Below are 13,931 nucleotides of genomic sequence, written 5' to 3' on the forward strand. Positions count from 1 at the left end.
AGAATTCTGGAGAGGTTTCTTCTGCTCCCACTCAGGGACTGATATTCAAGGCCTGAGCACAAAGCCCCAGAGGCTCATGAAAGTCCTTCTGCTGTGTCTGTACTGCTGAGCTGGGCTGGGCTGCAGACACAGAGGCAGCTCCTGTAACCAAGCAGAGCTTCAAAAGCACATTTCTCTTGATGAGCAGCTTTTCTGCCAGCCCAGCAGGGCTGGGGCACTGCCTGCAGCCACCCCGGGCACAGCACAGAGGCACAGAGAGCTTCAATCAGTCAGGGCTGGGAAAGTGCTGAGAAGTGCCTGGGGCACAATCACTGTCAGCCCTTGGCACAGGAACCTCTGGCTGCAGGACAATGCAGCTGCAGCTCCTGCAGTGATCTCCTAAAGCTGGAACATCCCAATGCCTACAGACCCTGTGAGTACAACTCTGAGTATTTCTGGTGCAGGGGAGGTGAAATGCTCATGAAGCTCTGACATGCTTAGGGGTTCTGATCAGTCATGGACTATTTCCAAGACAAGAATTTTGATAAGAACGTGGAAATTTCCAAAGATTTTGTATTCCATTTCATACTACTGGACAATGCCAGGGAACGGGTATAAATATTAAAGGCTGATTATGAATTTTGACTAGTGTCTGAGACATTCGAACTGTTCCTATTAGTGATCAGTAGGTTCACAGGAGATCCCTAATGTGCTTTCAGCCACTCTGCCCATGGACAGCACCAGCATCACTTTTGCTCTTAACCATCAGGCTCAGTCTGAGCTGTCCTTTCACCAAGCTGCAAACAGAACCTGCCCCCAGCCAGCACCCTGCAAACAGGAAGGGTTCTGTCAGTCCAAGGAGAGTGCCCAGAGATTAGGGGTCTGTGAGTGCTGGCAGGGAGAGATCAGGCACAGGGAAACACCTGTGGGAGGGAAAATCTCCCGGAAGCAGAGAGATCAGGCAATGAGAGAAAACAAAACCCAGCAATGCTGTGGCAGGGAGACATTAGAGATCTTTACAGGATCCCCTCCAGTGCAGCCCCTCCCTCTGAACAAGCCCCCTCCCTCCTGTGCCCCAGCCCAGCCTCAGCCCTCAAGGCCAGGGCTCCAAGGCATGAAGCCCCTCCTGTGCAGGCAGAGCTGCAGCAGAGCTGTGGGGCAGCTCTGCAGCCCCGGGCCCAGTTCCCTCTGCAGAGCTGGGAGCAGCTGCCCGGCACTGGGGGCTCTGGCAGGGGGCACAGCTGGCTCAGGGTGACGCTGTCCCCAGTGCCCGGCTCTGGGCAATGCTGTCAGTGCAGCCAGGGAAGGGGCTGCCTCTCCCTCAATCTCCCTCAATCCAATCCCATCATAAGGACACTTGGAAGTCTCCCTGAGATTTCAGTCCAAGCTGCGACCTTCAATCTCGGATGCAAACCCGTCCTAGAGCATCTCTGAGTTATAAGATTAATGGGGAAAAGCAGAGGTGTTGAGAGTGAAAATGCTGCTGGGTTTGTGAAATGAGCAACGTGAGTCCTTGGCTACAAATGTGGAGCTGGGCTGTGGTGGATCCATCGGCTCTCAGCAGTACCTGGTGACATTTTATGGGCAGCATAAGAAAGTGATTATCCATCACCTGAGGATGGTTAAAGCCCAGAGAAACTCCAAAGAAAATGACATGACAGACTATCTCCCCTCACGCTCCACTCATCATTTTGCCTCAGGGAACTCACTCTGTTCTACCAGAGGGCAGCAGAAATACTGAGGGTTTGATATCCAAGAATACCTGGAGAGACATGGGGGAAGCTTGAAAAGAAAACCACAGAACTCTTTATTCAGATTTTCTGTGTATATTTCAGGGGAGGGTATATGGGAAATGTCTTTGATTTTGGTTACAGGTATCTCCTCTATCTCTTCAAGGTCCTTTTCTCCATGAACAGGTCCCCATGTCCAGCCCCAGCCAATGTCCAACAGCAGCTCCGTCAGCCACTTCCTCCTGCAAACATTGGCAAACACGAGGCAGCTGCAGCTCCTGCACTTCTGCCTCTTGCTGGGCATCTCCCTGGCGGCTCTCCTGGGAAACGGCCTCATCATCAGCGCCGTAGCCTGCGGCCACCACCTGCACACACCCATGTTCTTCTTCCTGCTCAACCTGGCCCTCACTGACCTGGGCTCCATCTGCACCACTGTCCCCAAAGCCATGCACAATTCCCTCTGGGACACCAGGGACATCTCCTACTCAGGATGTGCTGCACAGCTCTTTTTCGTTATGTTCTTCATCTCAGCAGATTTTTACCTCTTGACCATCATGTGCTACGACCGCTACGTGTCCATCTGCAAACCCCTGCACTACGGGACCCTCCTGGGCAGCAGAGCTTGTGCCCACATGGCAGCAGCTGCCTGGGCCAGTGCCTTTCTCTATTCACTGCTGCACACAGCCAATACATTTTCCCTGCCTCTGTGCCATGGCAATGCCCTGGGCCAGTTCTTCTGTGAAATCCCCCAGATCCTCAAGCTCTCCTGCTCCAAATCTCACTTCAGGAAATTTGGGCTCATTGCTGTTAGTGCCTATTTGGGACTTGGGTGTTTTGTGTTCATTGTTTTCTCCTATGTGCAGATCTTCAGGGCTGTGCTGAGGATCCCCTCTGAGCAGGGACGGCACAAAGCTTTTTCCACCTGCCTCCCTCACCTGGCTGTGGTCTCCCTGTTCCTCAGCACTGGTACATTTGCCTACCTGAAGCCCCCCTCCATCTCCTCTCCATCCCTGGATCTGGCCCTGTCAGTTCTGTACTCAGTGGTGCCTCCAGCCCTGAACCCCCTCATCTACAGCCTGAGGAACCAGGAGCTCAAGGCTGCAGTGAGGAGACTGATGACTGGATGCTTTCAGGAACATTAAACTGGCTGCGTAATTTCTGCAAATCATTTGTAATAAAAGTTAGTATTGATACTTCTTGTTGGTTTCATTTTGGAGGTTCTTTTCCTTGGTTGTACTTTTCTCATATTGTCCACAAAGAAATGTCATTGTTGGTACCATTTCTCATTTTGTTTCTCTCCACCTTCCCTGTGGCCACAGACTGTGTCAATGAGAGGCTGCACTCTTGGAAGTTTTTAAGGAGCTAAGGGATGTCCCAGCAATGTTTTCTGCAGATATGCCCTTTTGTTGCCTTCTCTGGAGCTGCAGCAGCAATGACTGTGTGCAGAGCTGGGGACAGATCAGTGCTGGCCTATCAGCTCTGCTCCTGCTGGCCACACCATTCCTGATCCTGGCCAGGAGCCATTGGCCTTCTTGGCCCCCTGGGCACACTGCTGGCTCATGTCCAGCCTGCTGTCCATCAGTCCCTGCAGGTCCCTTTCTGCCTGGCTGCTGTCCAGCCCCTCTGTCCCCAGCCTGTAGTGCTGCAGGGGTTGTTGTAGCCAAAGTGTAGGACCCAGCACTTGGATTTGTTAAACCTCACCTTGTTGGATTTGGGCCCTGGATCCAGCCTGCCCAGGGCCCTGTGCAGAGCCCTCCTACCCTCCAGCAGATCCACACTCACACCCAGCTTGGTGACATCTGCAAAGTGTCCTTAGTTCCATGGTGCCCCTCAGTGTCACAATGTCCCTTTGGTTACACCAGGCCCTGCACTGTCACACTGATCTCCTTGGTTCTATGGGGTCCCAAAATGTGACAGTGGACCCATTGTTTCCATGGGGCTTCACAGTGTCAGTGTTCTCGTTGGTGCTGCAGTTTCACAGTGGCCATTTGGTTCCCTGAGGCCCCAGGGTGTCACAATGGCCCCATGGTTACATGAGGTCCCACACCGTCACCATGGTCTCTGTGGTTCCACAAGTCCCCTCAGTGTCACAATGGACTCCTTGCTTCCATGAGACCACACAGTATCACATTTTTCCTGATTCCTTGAAGCCCCCTTGTGTCACAGTATACCCTTGGTTACACAAGGCCCTGCAGTGTCACAATGGCCTCTGTGGTTCCCAAAGGAGGAGGACCCAGAGTGTCAAAGTGCACTCCCTGATTCCATTTGGCCCCAGAGTACAACAATGGACCCCTGGTTCTGTGGGTTTGCACAGTGTCACCATGGTCCTCTTAGTTCCACGAGGCCCTGAAATGCCCCAATGGCCCCAGAGTGTCCGAATCATCACAGAATAACAGAATCAAATAGGCTGGAAAAGACCTTTGGGATCATCAAGCCCAACCAATGCCCTAATACTGCCTTGTCACCCAGACCATGCCACTAAGTGCCACTGGAGAGGGACAGTGACTCTGTCACTTCCCCTCTGGCCAGCCCATTCCAGTTCCCACTCACCCTTTCTGTGAAGAACTTGCTACTGTCCAGCCTGAGCCTCCCTTGGTGCAGCTTAAGGCTGTGTCTCCTTGTTCTGCCCTCCAGCAGATCCACACTCACACCCAGCTTGGTGCCATCTGCAATTTGTGAATGGTGGACTCGATCCCCTCACCCAGATCATCAATGAAGATATTAAACAGGATTGGGCCTAACACAGATCTCTGGGAGACACCACCAGCGCCTGGACACCAGCTGGGTGCAGCACCATCCCCACCACTCTCTGGGCCCAGCCTCCAGCCAGCTCTTAAATCTCTCAGTGAGGAGGGAACCTGCCCAAGCCTGCTGCAGCTTTTCCAGGGAATGCTGTCAGAGACAGAATCAAAGGCTTTGCTGAAATCCAGGCACACAACATCCACAGCCTTTCCTGCATCCACAGGTGGATCATCTGGTCATAAAGGAGACCAGGTTGGTCAGGCAGGACCAGCCTACCCTAAATCCACGCTGACTTGCTCTGACCCCTAGGCCATCCTGTGGGTGCCCTGTGATGGCACTCAAGGTGATCTCTTCCATAACCTTGCCAGACACCCAGGTCAGGCTGACAGGCCTGGAGTTCCCCAGATCCTCCTTCCAGCCCTTCTTGGGGATGGGCTCACACTGGCACCTCCAGTCCTCTGGGCCCTCCCTGCTGAGCCAGGACTGATGGTAAATGATGGAGAGCAGCTTGGGGAGCTCATCCACAGCTCCCTCATCCCCCTGGGATGGATTCCATCTGATCCCATACACCTGTGAGCATCTGAGTGGCTCAGCAGGTCACCAACTGCTTCCTCCTGGATTCCAGGGGGCTGTTCTGCTCCCTGTGCCCATCTACCAGCTGAGGAGAACACTTGTCCTGCAGACAACCTGTCCTAATATTGAAAGTTGAGATAAACAAGGTGTTAAGTAGCTCAGCTTTTTCCTCATCTTTAGTTTCTATCTTCTCCACTGCATTCAATAAAGAGTAGAGGTTCTCCTTATCCCATTGTTTGCTATTAATTTATTTATAGAAATATTTTCTATTATTTTTCATGGAAGTGCCCTGGTTAAACTCTAATTTAGCTTTCACATCTCAACTTTTCTTTCTGCATGACCTAACAACATCCTTAAACACTTCCTGAGATGCCTGACCTACTATCTAAAGGTGATGCTCACTCTTTTTCCCCTGAGTTCCCACAAAAGCTTCATGGGCAGCCAGGCCAGTTATTTTCCTCACCAGCTCATCTTTTGCCACACTGGGACAGGCTGCTCCTTCCCCCTTAAGATTACTTTCTTGAAATGTGTCCATCCTTCCCAGACCTCTTTGTTTTTAGGGCTGTGTCCTAAAAAAAAATTAGGATGCCAATTTGGTACTCCCCAAATCAGCATCCTGAACAGGCCAAAGTCTTCCCTTCCTAATTCCAGTGCAGAAGTTTTGTTGCTGCCTCTGCTTCTTTCACAGAACATTGAAAACTTGATTATTTCTTGGTCACTGTGCCCCAGGCAGCCTCCAAGCCCCACACCTGCCACCAGCCCTTTTCTGTTTGTGAACAGCAGGAGACAGAGCTTTTCTTGGCAGTGGGAGTGTTACCAAAAATTTGGTAAAACAGAAAACTCCTTAATCCCAATATAGCATTAAGAAGCAGCATTCTTTCTTCAGCTGGATGCACAGGGGAGATCTCCTCTCAAGGCCATGCAGGCTGAGAGCAGGAAAGTTTCTGTTTATTTTCTGTATTTTGATCACATATTCACTGATTGTCTTGGACTAAAAATACATATGATAATCATTTCCCCAAAATCATTACCACATTTCCTCTCCCCATTACCCATGTGTTGTTCTGTCCTGGGGTCTCTCTGGTGGTCCCTGGTGCTCGTGGACCCTAGTGTTCAGGGGGCCTGGCTGAACTGGCAGGACACTGAGGCTGGTGAGCTTCCAGTTCCCCTTCTCACACAATGGACATTGTGTGGTTTTCAGAGGCCTGGGGTTGTGGAGAATAAGCTCCAGGTGTCAGCTCACCTGGGGGAGACAATTTATCATCTGGTGACATGAGGTCACAGAGTGGGCTATGACATCACAGAGTGGGTTATGTGAGGTCATTGAGCATCTATGACATGAGATACAGCCTCTGTGACATCACAGAGCCAGCTGTGACATCATAGGGCAGAGTTCTGATGTCACAGAGAAGACTGTGATGTCACAGAGCTGGCTGTGACATCAGATACCATCTGTGTGACATTAGAGAATGGGCTGTGACCTCACAGAGCAGGCTGTGATATCACAGAGGGGCTGTGTGACATCCAAGCAGGGCTGTGTCAGGTCACTGGGTTGGTCACTCTGCCCCATCTTCCCCTCACAGTTTCTCCCAACAACTCCAATGCTGTTCATGCCCAGCAGGGTCCCTGTCCCCCGGGATCCCCCCGGCCCACCTGGAGCCACAGCCTCCACCAAAGGATGTTCCACAGGATCCATCCCAGAGCCTGACAGGGGACAAGGGGCCAGGGCTGTGTGACCAGGACATCAAGGATGTGGATTATCCAGGTCCCTGTGGCCTGGTTTGGGTTGCCCAGGGCAGGAAAGATGTCTGGCAGCTGGAGCAGGGTCTGGGAAGGGCCTCCAAGGTGGGGCTGCAGCCCTTGGGCTGTGAGCAGAGGCTGAGGGAGCTGGACTGGTCCAGCCTGGAGCAGGGAAGGCTGAGGGGCTCCTCATCCCAGCCTGGCAGTGCCAGTGAGGATGGGATGGAGAACACAGAGCCAGGCTCTTCACCAGGGGGCTGGTGGGAGACAAAGCCAATGGGTGGGAGGGGAAAGAGGGGAGATCAGCCAGGGCATGAGGAGATTAAATGAGCAGGCTGGTTTCAGCATTTCCTCAACACCAAGAGGAGCCTGACCTCCCTTCTCCATCCACCACTGACAACTTTGAAAATCAGGAATTGTTTGCGCTGTTTTGCACCCAATCCAGGATGAGCATCCTGATACAAGAACTTAATTGTGTTTATATCTATCACAGAACCATGCATGTCTAAATTAATTTTAGTATGGAAATCACCTGTGGATGGTGCACTCATCAGACACTGCTGGGACCTTGCACATAGCTCAGGGAAGAGCATGATTGTTATTAAATTGTGTCCTGTTCAACTGTGGTCTGTTGGCCGTGAAAGGAAACTTTCTGTGCCTCTGACTCTGACCAGTGCCTGCCCCCCCAAGGACACAAACCTGATGAGTTGTGGTTCCCACTCTAATGATGGCACTTGGACCTCCCTCGATCCCCAGAGCAGAGCTCCCTTGTCCCAGAAAGTTCCTGGCAATGCAGGGAAGAAGGAAACAGGACAGGCCATGGGGATCAGGGGCAGAGTACAGCCAGGGATTTGGGGTGGCTGTGAGCCCAGGGCAGGACCTGGCCCTTGGCCTTGGTGAACCTCATCCCATTGTCCTGGGCCCATGGCTCAGCCTGTCCAGGTCCCTCTGCAGAGTTTCCTGCCCTCCAGCACAGCCACACTCCCACCCAGCTTGAGCTCACCTAGGAACTAACTGAGGGTGCCCTTGATGGCCTTGTCCAGATCAGAAATAAAGAGATTGAACTGACCTGGCCCCAATCCTGAGCCCTGGGGACACCCCTGGATATGAATCCATTCCTCAGCTGCTCTGAGTACCAGGGTTTGGATGAGGGAAATGGTGGGGAGGGGGTAGGGACAAAGTGTGATTAATTGTCAGCCACAAAGGGTCTTGATTTTAATATATAGTCAAATTGCAGGAGGAGGTGCTGGGGTCAATAGCAATTGGACATTGCTGATATCAATCTATAATGAGGAGAAGAAAACCGGCCAAACAATTCTCTCTTCATTGTTTTCAATATTGGATATTGATTTTGAATTCAGTTCTGAAATTTGTCTCATTAACCACAGAAGAATTAAAAGTTTGAATGATTCCCAGGGGCTTGTCTTGTTCGAGTGTTTTGAAAAAACGTTTATGAGCCTTTGTCACTGAATTCCTGAATTGAAAAGCGCAAGAAAGAAGAGGCCCCTGGAGTAATAAAATTCATCAGCAACCTCCAAGTGGCTGAGGATCCATCCCCATCAGAGCAGCAATGAACAGAAATGGGCACAGCTTTGTGGCTGCCCCAGCTTTGGCATGGGCCCTGGGCCTGGAGCAGGAGCAGCTATTGAAGGCCCCAAGGCCGGGGCTCTTGTGCTGCCCTGGGCAGATGGGATGGCAGCAAGGGCTACAGAGCTCTCAGCACCTCAGCCCGAGGGGAGCAGGGCACCCAGGGAGCCTCCTTTGGCCTTGGCCAAGCACCTTCCCCCATGGCTGGGGCTGAGTCCTGTGGAAGCTGCAGCTGCTGCTGTGCCTTTGCCAGGGGCTGAGGCCATGGGGCAGTGCCCAGAGCAGCCTGGCCTGAGCAGAGATGTGGGGCCAGAGCTGGCTGGGCTGGGCTGGAGAGAGGCCCTTGGTGCTGCCCAGAGCTCAGGCAGCTGGCAGAGCTTGCAGGCAGCTGGGCTGGGCTCAGAGAGCTGCGCCCAGAAACCATCAGTGTCCATCTCAGCCTGGCTGAGCGTGCAGGGGCAGGACTCAGGCCAGGCCTTGTGGGGCAGGGCCAGTGCCTGTGCAAGGCATTGAAAACAGGCAAGTGGCCCAGAGAGGAGGCTGCTCTGTGCCCTTGGTGGCATGGATAGAGCAGGGAGGGGGCCGAGGACATTTGTCAGCACCTGCCTCTGTGCCCAGCTCTTGGCAGCCCTGGCTGCTGAGCCCAGCTTTGGCCTGGGCTGAGTTTGGCTGTGGCCCAGCTCCATACTCCTGCGGGGCTCATGGCCTGTTCCTGGCCATGGTCAGCCCTGGCGGGCCTCTCTGCTGGCCCAAAAACCAGCAGAGCCTGGGGCAGGGCTGTCTGTGCAGCCCCACAGGTGCCACGGGCTCTGCAGGAGCTGGCAGAGGCTGCCCAGCAGGGAGGCCATGGGGCACAGAGCCCCAAGGCTGCTGTGGGCACCATGGCACAGGGGCCGTTCCCAGCCGCAATGCTCCTGGCCTGGGCTGGGCCTGCACAGGGGCTGGGCCACCATGGCTGGGCGAGCACAGGGCCACAAAGGGGCCACGCAGCCGCTGCCGGGGCTGACAGCAAGGCCAGGCAGACACAAGCAATTGCTGAGCATGGCCTGCGCTGGCCAGGCCTGACTGTGCCAAAGGCAGAGCTCAGCTGCCCTTGGGGCTGCAGGCACAGTCCAGAGCCCAAAGAGCCTCCATGACTGTACTGGAGACCAAGGCTGCAGGAGGGAAATGCAGCCTTGAGGGCATTGAATTCCAGCACACACCTCAGCTCTCTGATGATCCTGGAACCAGGCTGGGCCCTGTTTCAGACTGGAGCAGAGCAGATGTTGATAGGACAGGAGCCCTGGGGAGCTGTCAGGGGCCTGCAGCTTGCAAGGTGCTCTGCTCTCCCTCAGGTGCTCTCAGAGAGATTCAGTCCAAGCTGGGCACCTCAGGGCACAAGTGGCACTGCCTGTTCATGGGCACACAACTGATGCCTGCGTGGAACGGGGGCACAGGTTTTAATAGCTGTTAGTTCCATAATATACAAGCAAATCTTTATTATCTGGATTATTTGAGTACTTTTAGTTTCCCACTAGGAGCAGGAATTTTCTGGATCTACTGGATTCTTCTACTGATGGCAGGAGAAGAAATGCTCATCTTCCCCTCTACTTGTGTCACCAATATTCAGTCTAATATTTCATGACCCTCTCCCCTCAGGTGTTTCCAGCTCTCCTGTTTACCTGGCCATGTGTAAGGACATGTCTTCACTAGACCAGATGGATCTATGTCCATCCTGCCTCCCTCAGATTTCTTCTTCCAGATGCTCTCTGGTCATTCAAGTGCCTCTCAACTGACTGGTGTCATGCTTTGAACTTCAGGGAGTAGCAAAATCTTTCAAGTTCAAAAAATAGGAATTGAATATCTCACTGTGGTTATACGTATCACAGAATTAGCATTTCTTATGTGTTTGCTTAAAAACTATTCCTGTTCAGAAAGCCATATGGGATGGTGGACATGTCAGATGCTGCTGGGATATCCCAGAGAGCTGAGGGAAGTGCAGTGATGGTTATTAAACTGTTCAAATGCTCAACTTGTGTTTGTTGGCAAGAAACCTTTTCATGCCTCTGAGTGTCACCAGGCCCTGGCCCCAAAGAACACAAACCTGATGAGTTGTGGTTCCCTCTGCAGTGGCTGCACTTGGACATTGGCTCTGCACAGGAGAGCTCTTCATCCCCTTTCTCTCTTTTCCTCCCTCTGGGTATGGAGGGAGCTCCTGACTTCAGCGTGTGACTCGTGTGTGCAAAGAGCAAATCTGGGCAGAATCGGGGCAGGGAGGGTTTGGGGAGGGTTGGAATCTTTGGGATCATGGGATCTTTGCTGGGCACAGAAGGTGTTTTCCATTGCTCTGAGACTGTCTGCTGTGCAAAGTGGATTTAATAGCCAGCAGAGGAATAACTTTTGCATTTGATGGAGCTGTGTCTTCCCTTGGCTTTGTTGGCTGACAAGAAATTAACATCCCTCTGTGTCTCAGGCAGCTCCTTCTCCAAGGAAAGCAGGTGGGAGTTGGAGCCAAGGGGCTGAAAGCTGCAGGTGCAGCCTAGGCTGGAGGCAGCTCAGATTTGCACAAGGCTGCTCTGAGTGCCAGGGCTTGGATTGGGGAAATGGTGGGGTGGGGGTAGGGACAGAGTCTGATTGATTGTCAGCCATGAAGGATCTTGATTTTCATATCTATTCACACTGCATGAGGAGGTCCTTGGATTCAGTGTCAATTGGAGATTGCACATATCAATGTATTAACATGAAACAGGACGTAAAAAAATCTTTTCTCCCTGTCTTTTTAAATACAGTGTATTCACTTTAAATAGGCTTCTGAAATCTGTCTAATTAACCACAAAAGATCTGAAAATCAAAATCAAATTATTCCCTGAGGCTTGACTTGTTAAGGTGTTCTGAATGTTACTGATTCCTGGGTCACTGAATTCCTGCACTGAAGAGCTGAAGGCTGAACAAGCCTCTGGAGCAGGAAAATTCAGCAGCAGCCTCCAAGTTGCTGAGGATGTCAGCAGCCCCCACTGAGGCCATCCCTGCCCAGAGACCGTGGGGGAATGGGCAGACAAGGAGTGCGTCCCTGGGCCTGGGACAGCAGAGCTCAGAGGCACCAGCGGCTCCAGCTGGGAAATGGAGTGTGGAATGTGGCTGGCAAAGCCCTGCCTGGGCTGTGCCAAGCAGGACAGACAAGCCTTGACTGCCATCCCCCAAACAATTCTCTCAAGTAGACATTTGAAAGGAATTACAGTTGTTTGTGTATTCTGAGTTGGACTCACTGGAGAAACACCAGCAAAAGATTCTCAGGTGCTCAAAACAACAAGACAGCTTTTACTGCGAACTTTAGAAAAAGGTTTAATATGACATTCAATAAACAACAAACCCTTCTCAAAGCATTAACTTGGCCCATTCAACTTCCCAAAATCTAAGCCTGTTCAATTTTAAGTTACTCAAAATTTTCAAGAGGAGGAAATTAGAAGGAGAAGAAGACAGAGAAAGAGAGAAAGAAATACAAGAAGATACAGAGGAGCATACACACAGCTACCAACTCCTGGATTCCAACATTGTTCTGATAAAATTTCGAGGAGGAGGTAGGGACAAGATGTGTGCTTGCCTTGTGGTCAGCCTTCAATACCTCTTGGTCTTTCTGGGCCCTTCCCCCAGGTGGGACTTGGGCTCATTTGGTCCCTCAGGAGATGGGCTGGGGGCTCCAGAGGTAGCTGTGGAGCATTGCCTGTGCTGTGCCAGGGACTGGCAGCCACTGCTGGGCTGGGATAGAGGCTCTGGGAGGATTGGGGTTCCAGGGCAGGGCAGGGCTGGGGTTCCAGGACAGGGCAAGTCTGGACCTGCCCCTTCCTCCCCCCACACATGTAATGTTTTCAGCCAACAACCTCCTCCAGTTTGTCACAATAGGCCATGTTGGAGGTGGAACCCAAATTTAGCCATGGCAGCCTGGCTGAGGACAGTTCTTTTCCATAGGAAGGAAAGCACAGAGCCCCAGTGTTTGGAGAGCTTCACTAGGCCAAGGCCAGTCAGACTTGTCAGGAATGGCAGATTTTGTCTGGGAGCAGTCTGTGGATATAGGGAATTTTGAAGGTGGAACCCCAATCTCAGCCATGAGCACCTGGAGAAGCAGGACAGTTCTTTCCCATAGGAAGGAAAGCACAAAGCCTTCCCTAGTGTTCTGGGGAGAGGTGAGAGGTGACCCTTGTTCAACCATTGCCAGCCAGACTTGTCTTGGCAATATTCCTATGGGAACAATCTCTGGATATAAAGAAATTTGGAGGTGAAATCCCAATTCTGGCCTGGGTGCCTGGAGAAGAGGCACAGTTCTTTTCCATTGAGAAGGAAAGCATGGAGCCCCAGTGCTTAAGTAGCAGATGAGAACAGACTCTCAATGTGCCAAGGTCACCTGGACCAGTCAGTCAGTCCAAGGGAGGTGAAGCCAGATGTTCTATGCCCCCATGGTTTTATGGGGCCCCACAGTGTAACAATGGCCCCTTGATTACAAGAAGACCTGCAATGTCACACTGGCTCATTGGTTCGATGGAGTCCCAGAGTGTCACACTGGCCCCTAGGATGAGGTCCCACACTGTCACAGTGGCCCCTAGGTTCCATAAGGCCCCAAAGTGTCCCAATGGTCCCAATGATTCCATGAGGCCTTGCAATGTCACAGTGGTCTCCGTGGTTCCCCAGGCCCCACAATGTCACGTGACTCCTCAGTTCCATGAGCCCTGCAATGCCACAATGGACCTTTGGACCCTGGGGGTTTGTGATGCCACAATGGTCTCCTTTGGCTCCACAGTGTCACAATGGACCACTGATGACAGGAGACCCCTCTGTGTCACCCTGGAGCTTTGGTTCCATGCAGCCCTGCAGTGTCACAATGGTCTCCTTTGGCTCCAAAGTGTCACAATAGACCAATGATGACATCAGACCTTGCAATGTTACAATGGACCTTTGGTTCCATGCAGCCCTGCAGTGTCACAAAGGCCTCTTGTTTTCACCAGGCCCCACAGTATCACAACGGTCCTCTTGGTTCTGTAGGGACCCCCAGCGTGACAATGGTCTCACTGGTTCCATGAGGCCTCAGTGTCACAATGCTTTGCTTATTCCCTGAAGCCTCATAGTGTCACAATGGTCTACATGATTCCATGAGTCCCCTCAGTGTCACAATGGCCTCCATGATTCCATGGTGCCCCACAGTGTCACAATGGCCCCTTGGTTCCATGACACCCCAAAGTGTCACAATGGTCTCCACAGTTCCATGAGGCCCTCCGAGGTCACAATGGACCCTTGGTTTCATGGGGCCTCGCAGTGTCACAATGATCCCTACATTTCATGGACCTGTATGGCTCCATGGAATATAAGGATCATTGAGACACTGGTGGGGGGATGGGGGAGACAGGGCACCCTCTGTGCACCAGCAGTGTTGGACTTCTCTGGGGTAAACTGTGAGGGGAGGCCGGGGTGGATTGACCTCCTCAGTGTCCTCACACATTCTCTTTGATGTCACACAGCCCCTGTGATGTCATACAGCCCCCTGTGATATCACACAGCTTTCTCTGTGATGTCACACTGCCCCTGTGATGTCACACTGATCCTGTGATATCT

The 13,931-nt window shown here is 52.3% G+C and overlaps 1 protein-coding gene across 1 annotated transcript; it reads left to right on the forward strand.

The window, feature by feature from the left end:
- Nucleotides 1-1,903: 1,903 nt before the first annotated feature.
- On the forward strand, nucleotides 1,904-2,851 carry LOC128933532 (olfactory receptor 14C36-like). Its single transcript, XM_054270533.1, has one exon. It carries the CDS (start codon nucleotides 1,919-1,921, stop codon nucleotides 2,849-2,851), a length of 933 nt encoding a protein of 310 aa, XP_054126508.1. The 5' UTR covers nucleotides 1,904-1,918.
- Nucleotides 2,852-13,931: the final 11,080 nt, after the last annotated feature.

Source organism: Melozone crissalis, unplaced genomic scaffold (genome assembly GCF_028551555.1).
Source record: "Melozone crissalis strain CALT ecotype California unplaced genomic scaffold, PUWL_Pcris_2 ptg000010l_1, whole genome shotgun sequence".
NCBI lineage: Eukaryota > Metazoa > Chordata > Aves > Passeriformes > Passerellidae > Melozone > Melozone crissalis.

Coding starts and splice junctions, on each gene's coding strand:
- LOC128933532 (XM_054270533.1), top strand. CDS start 1,919: ATGTCCAACAGCAGCTCCGTCAGCCACTTCCTCCTGCAAACATTGGCA.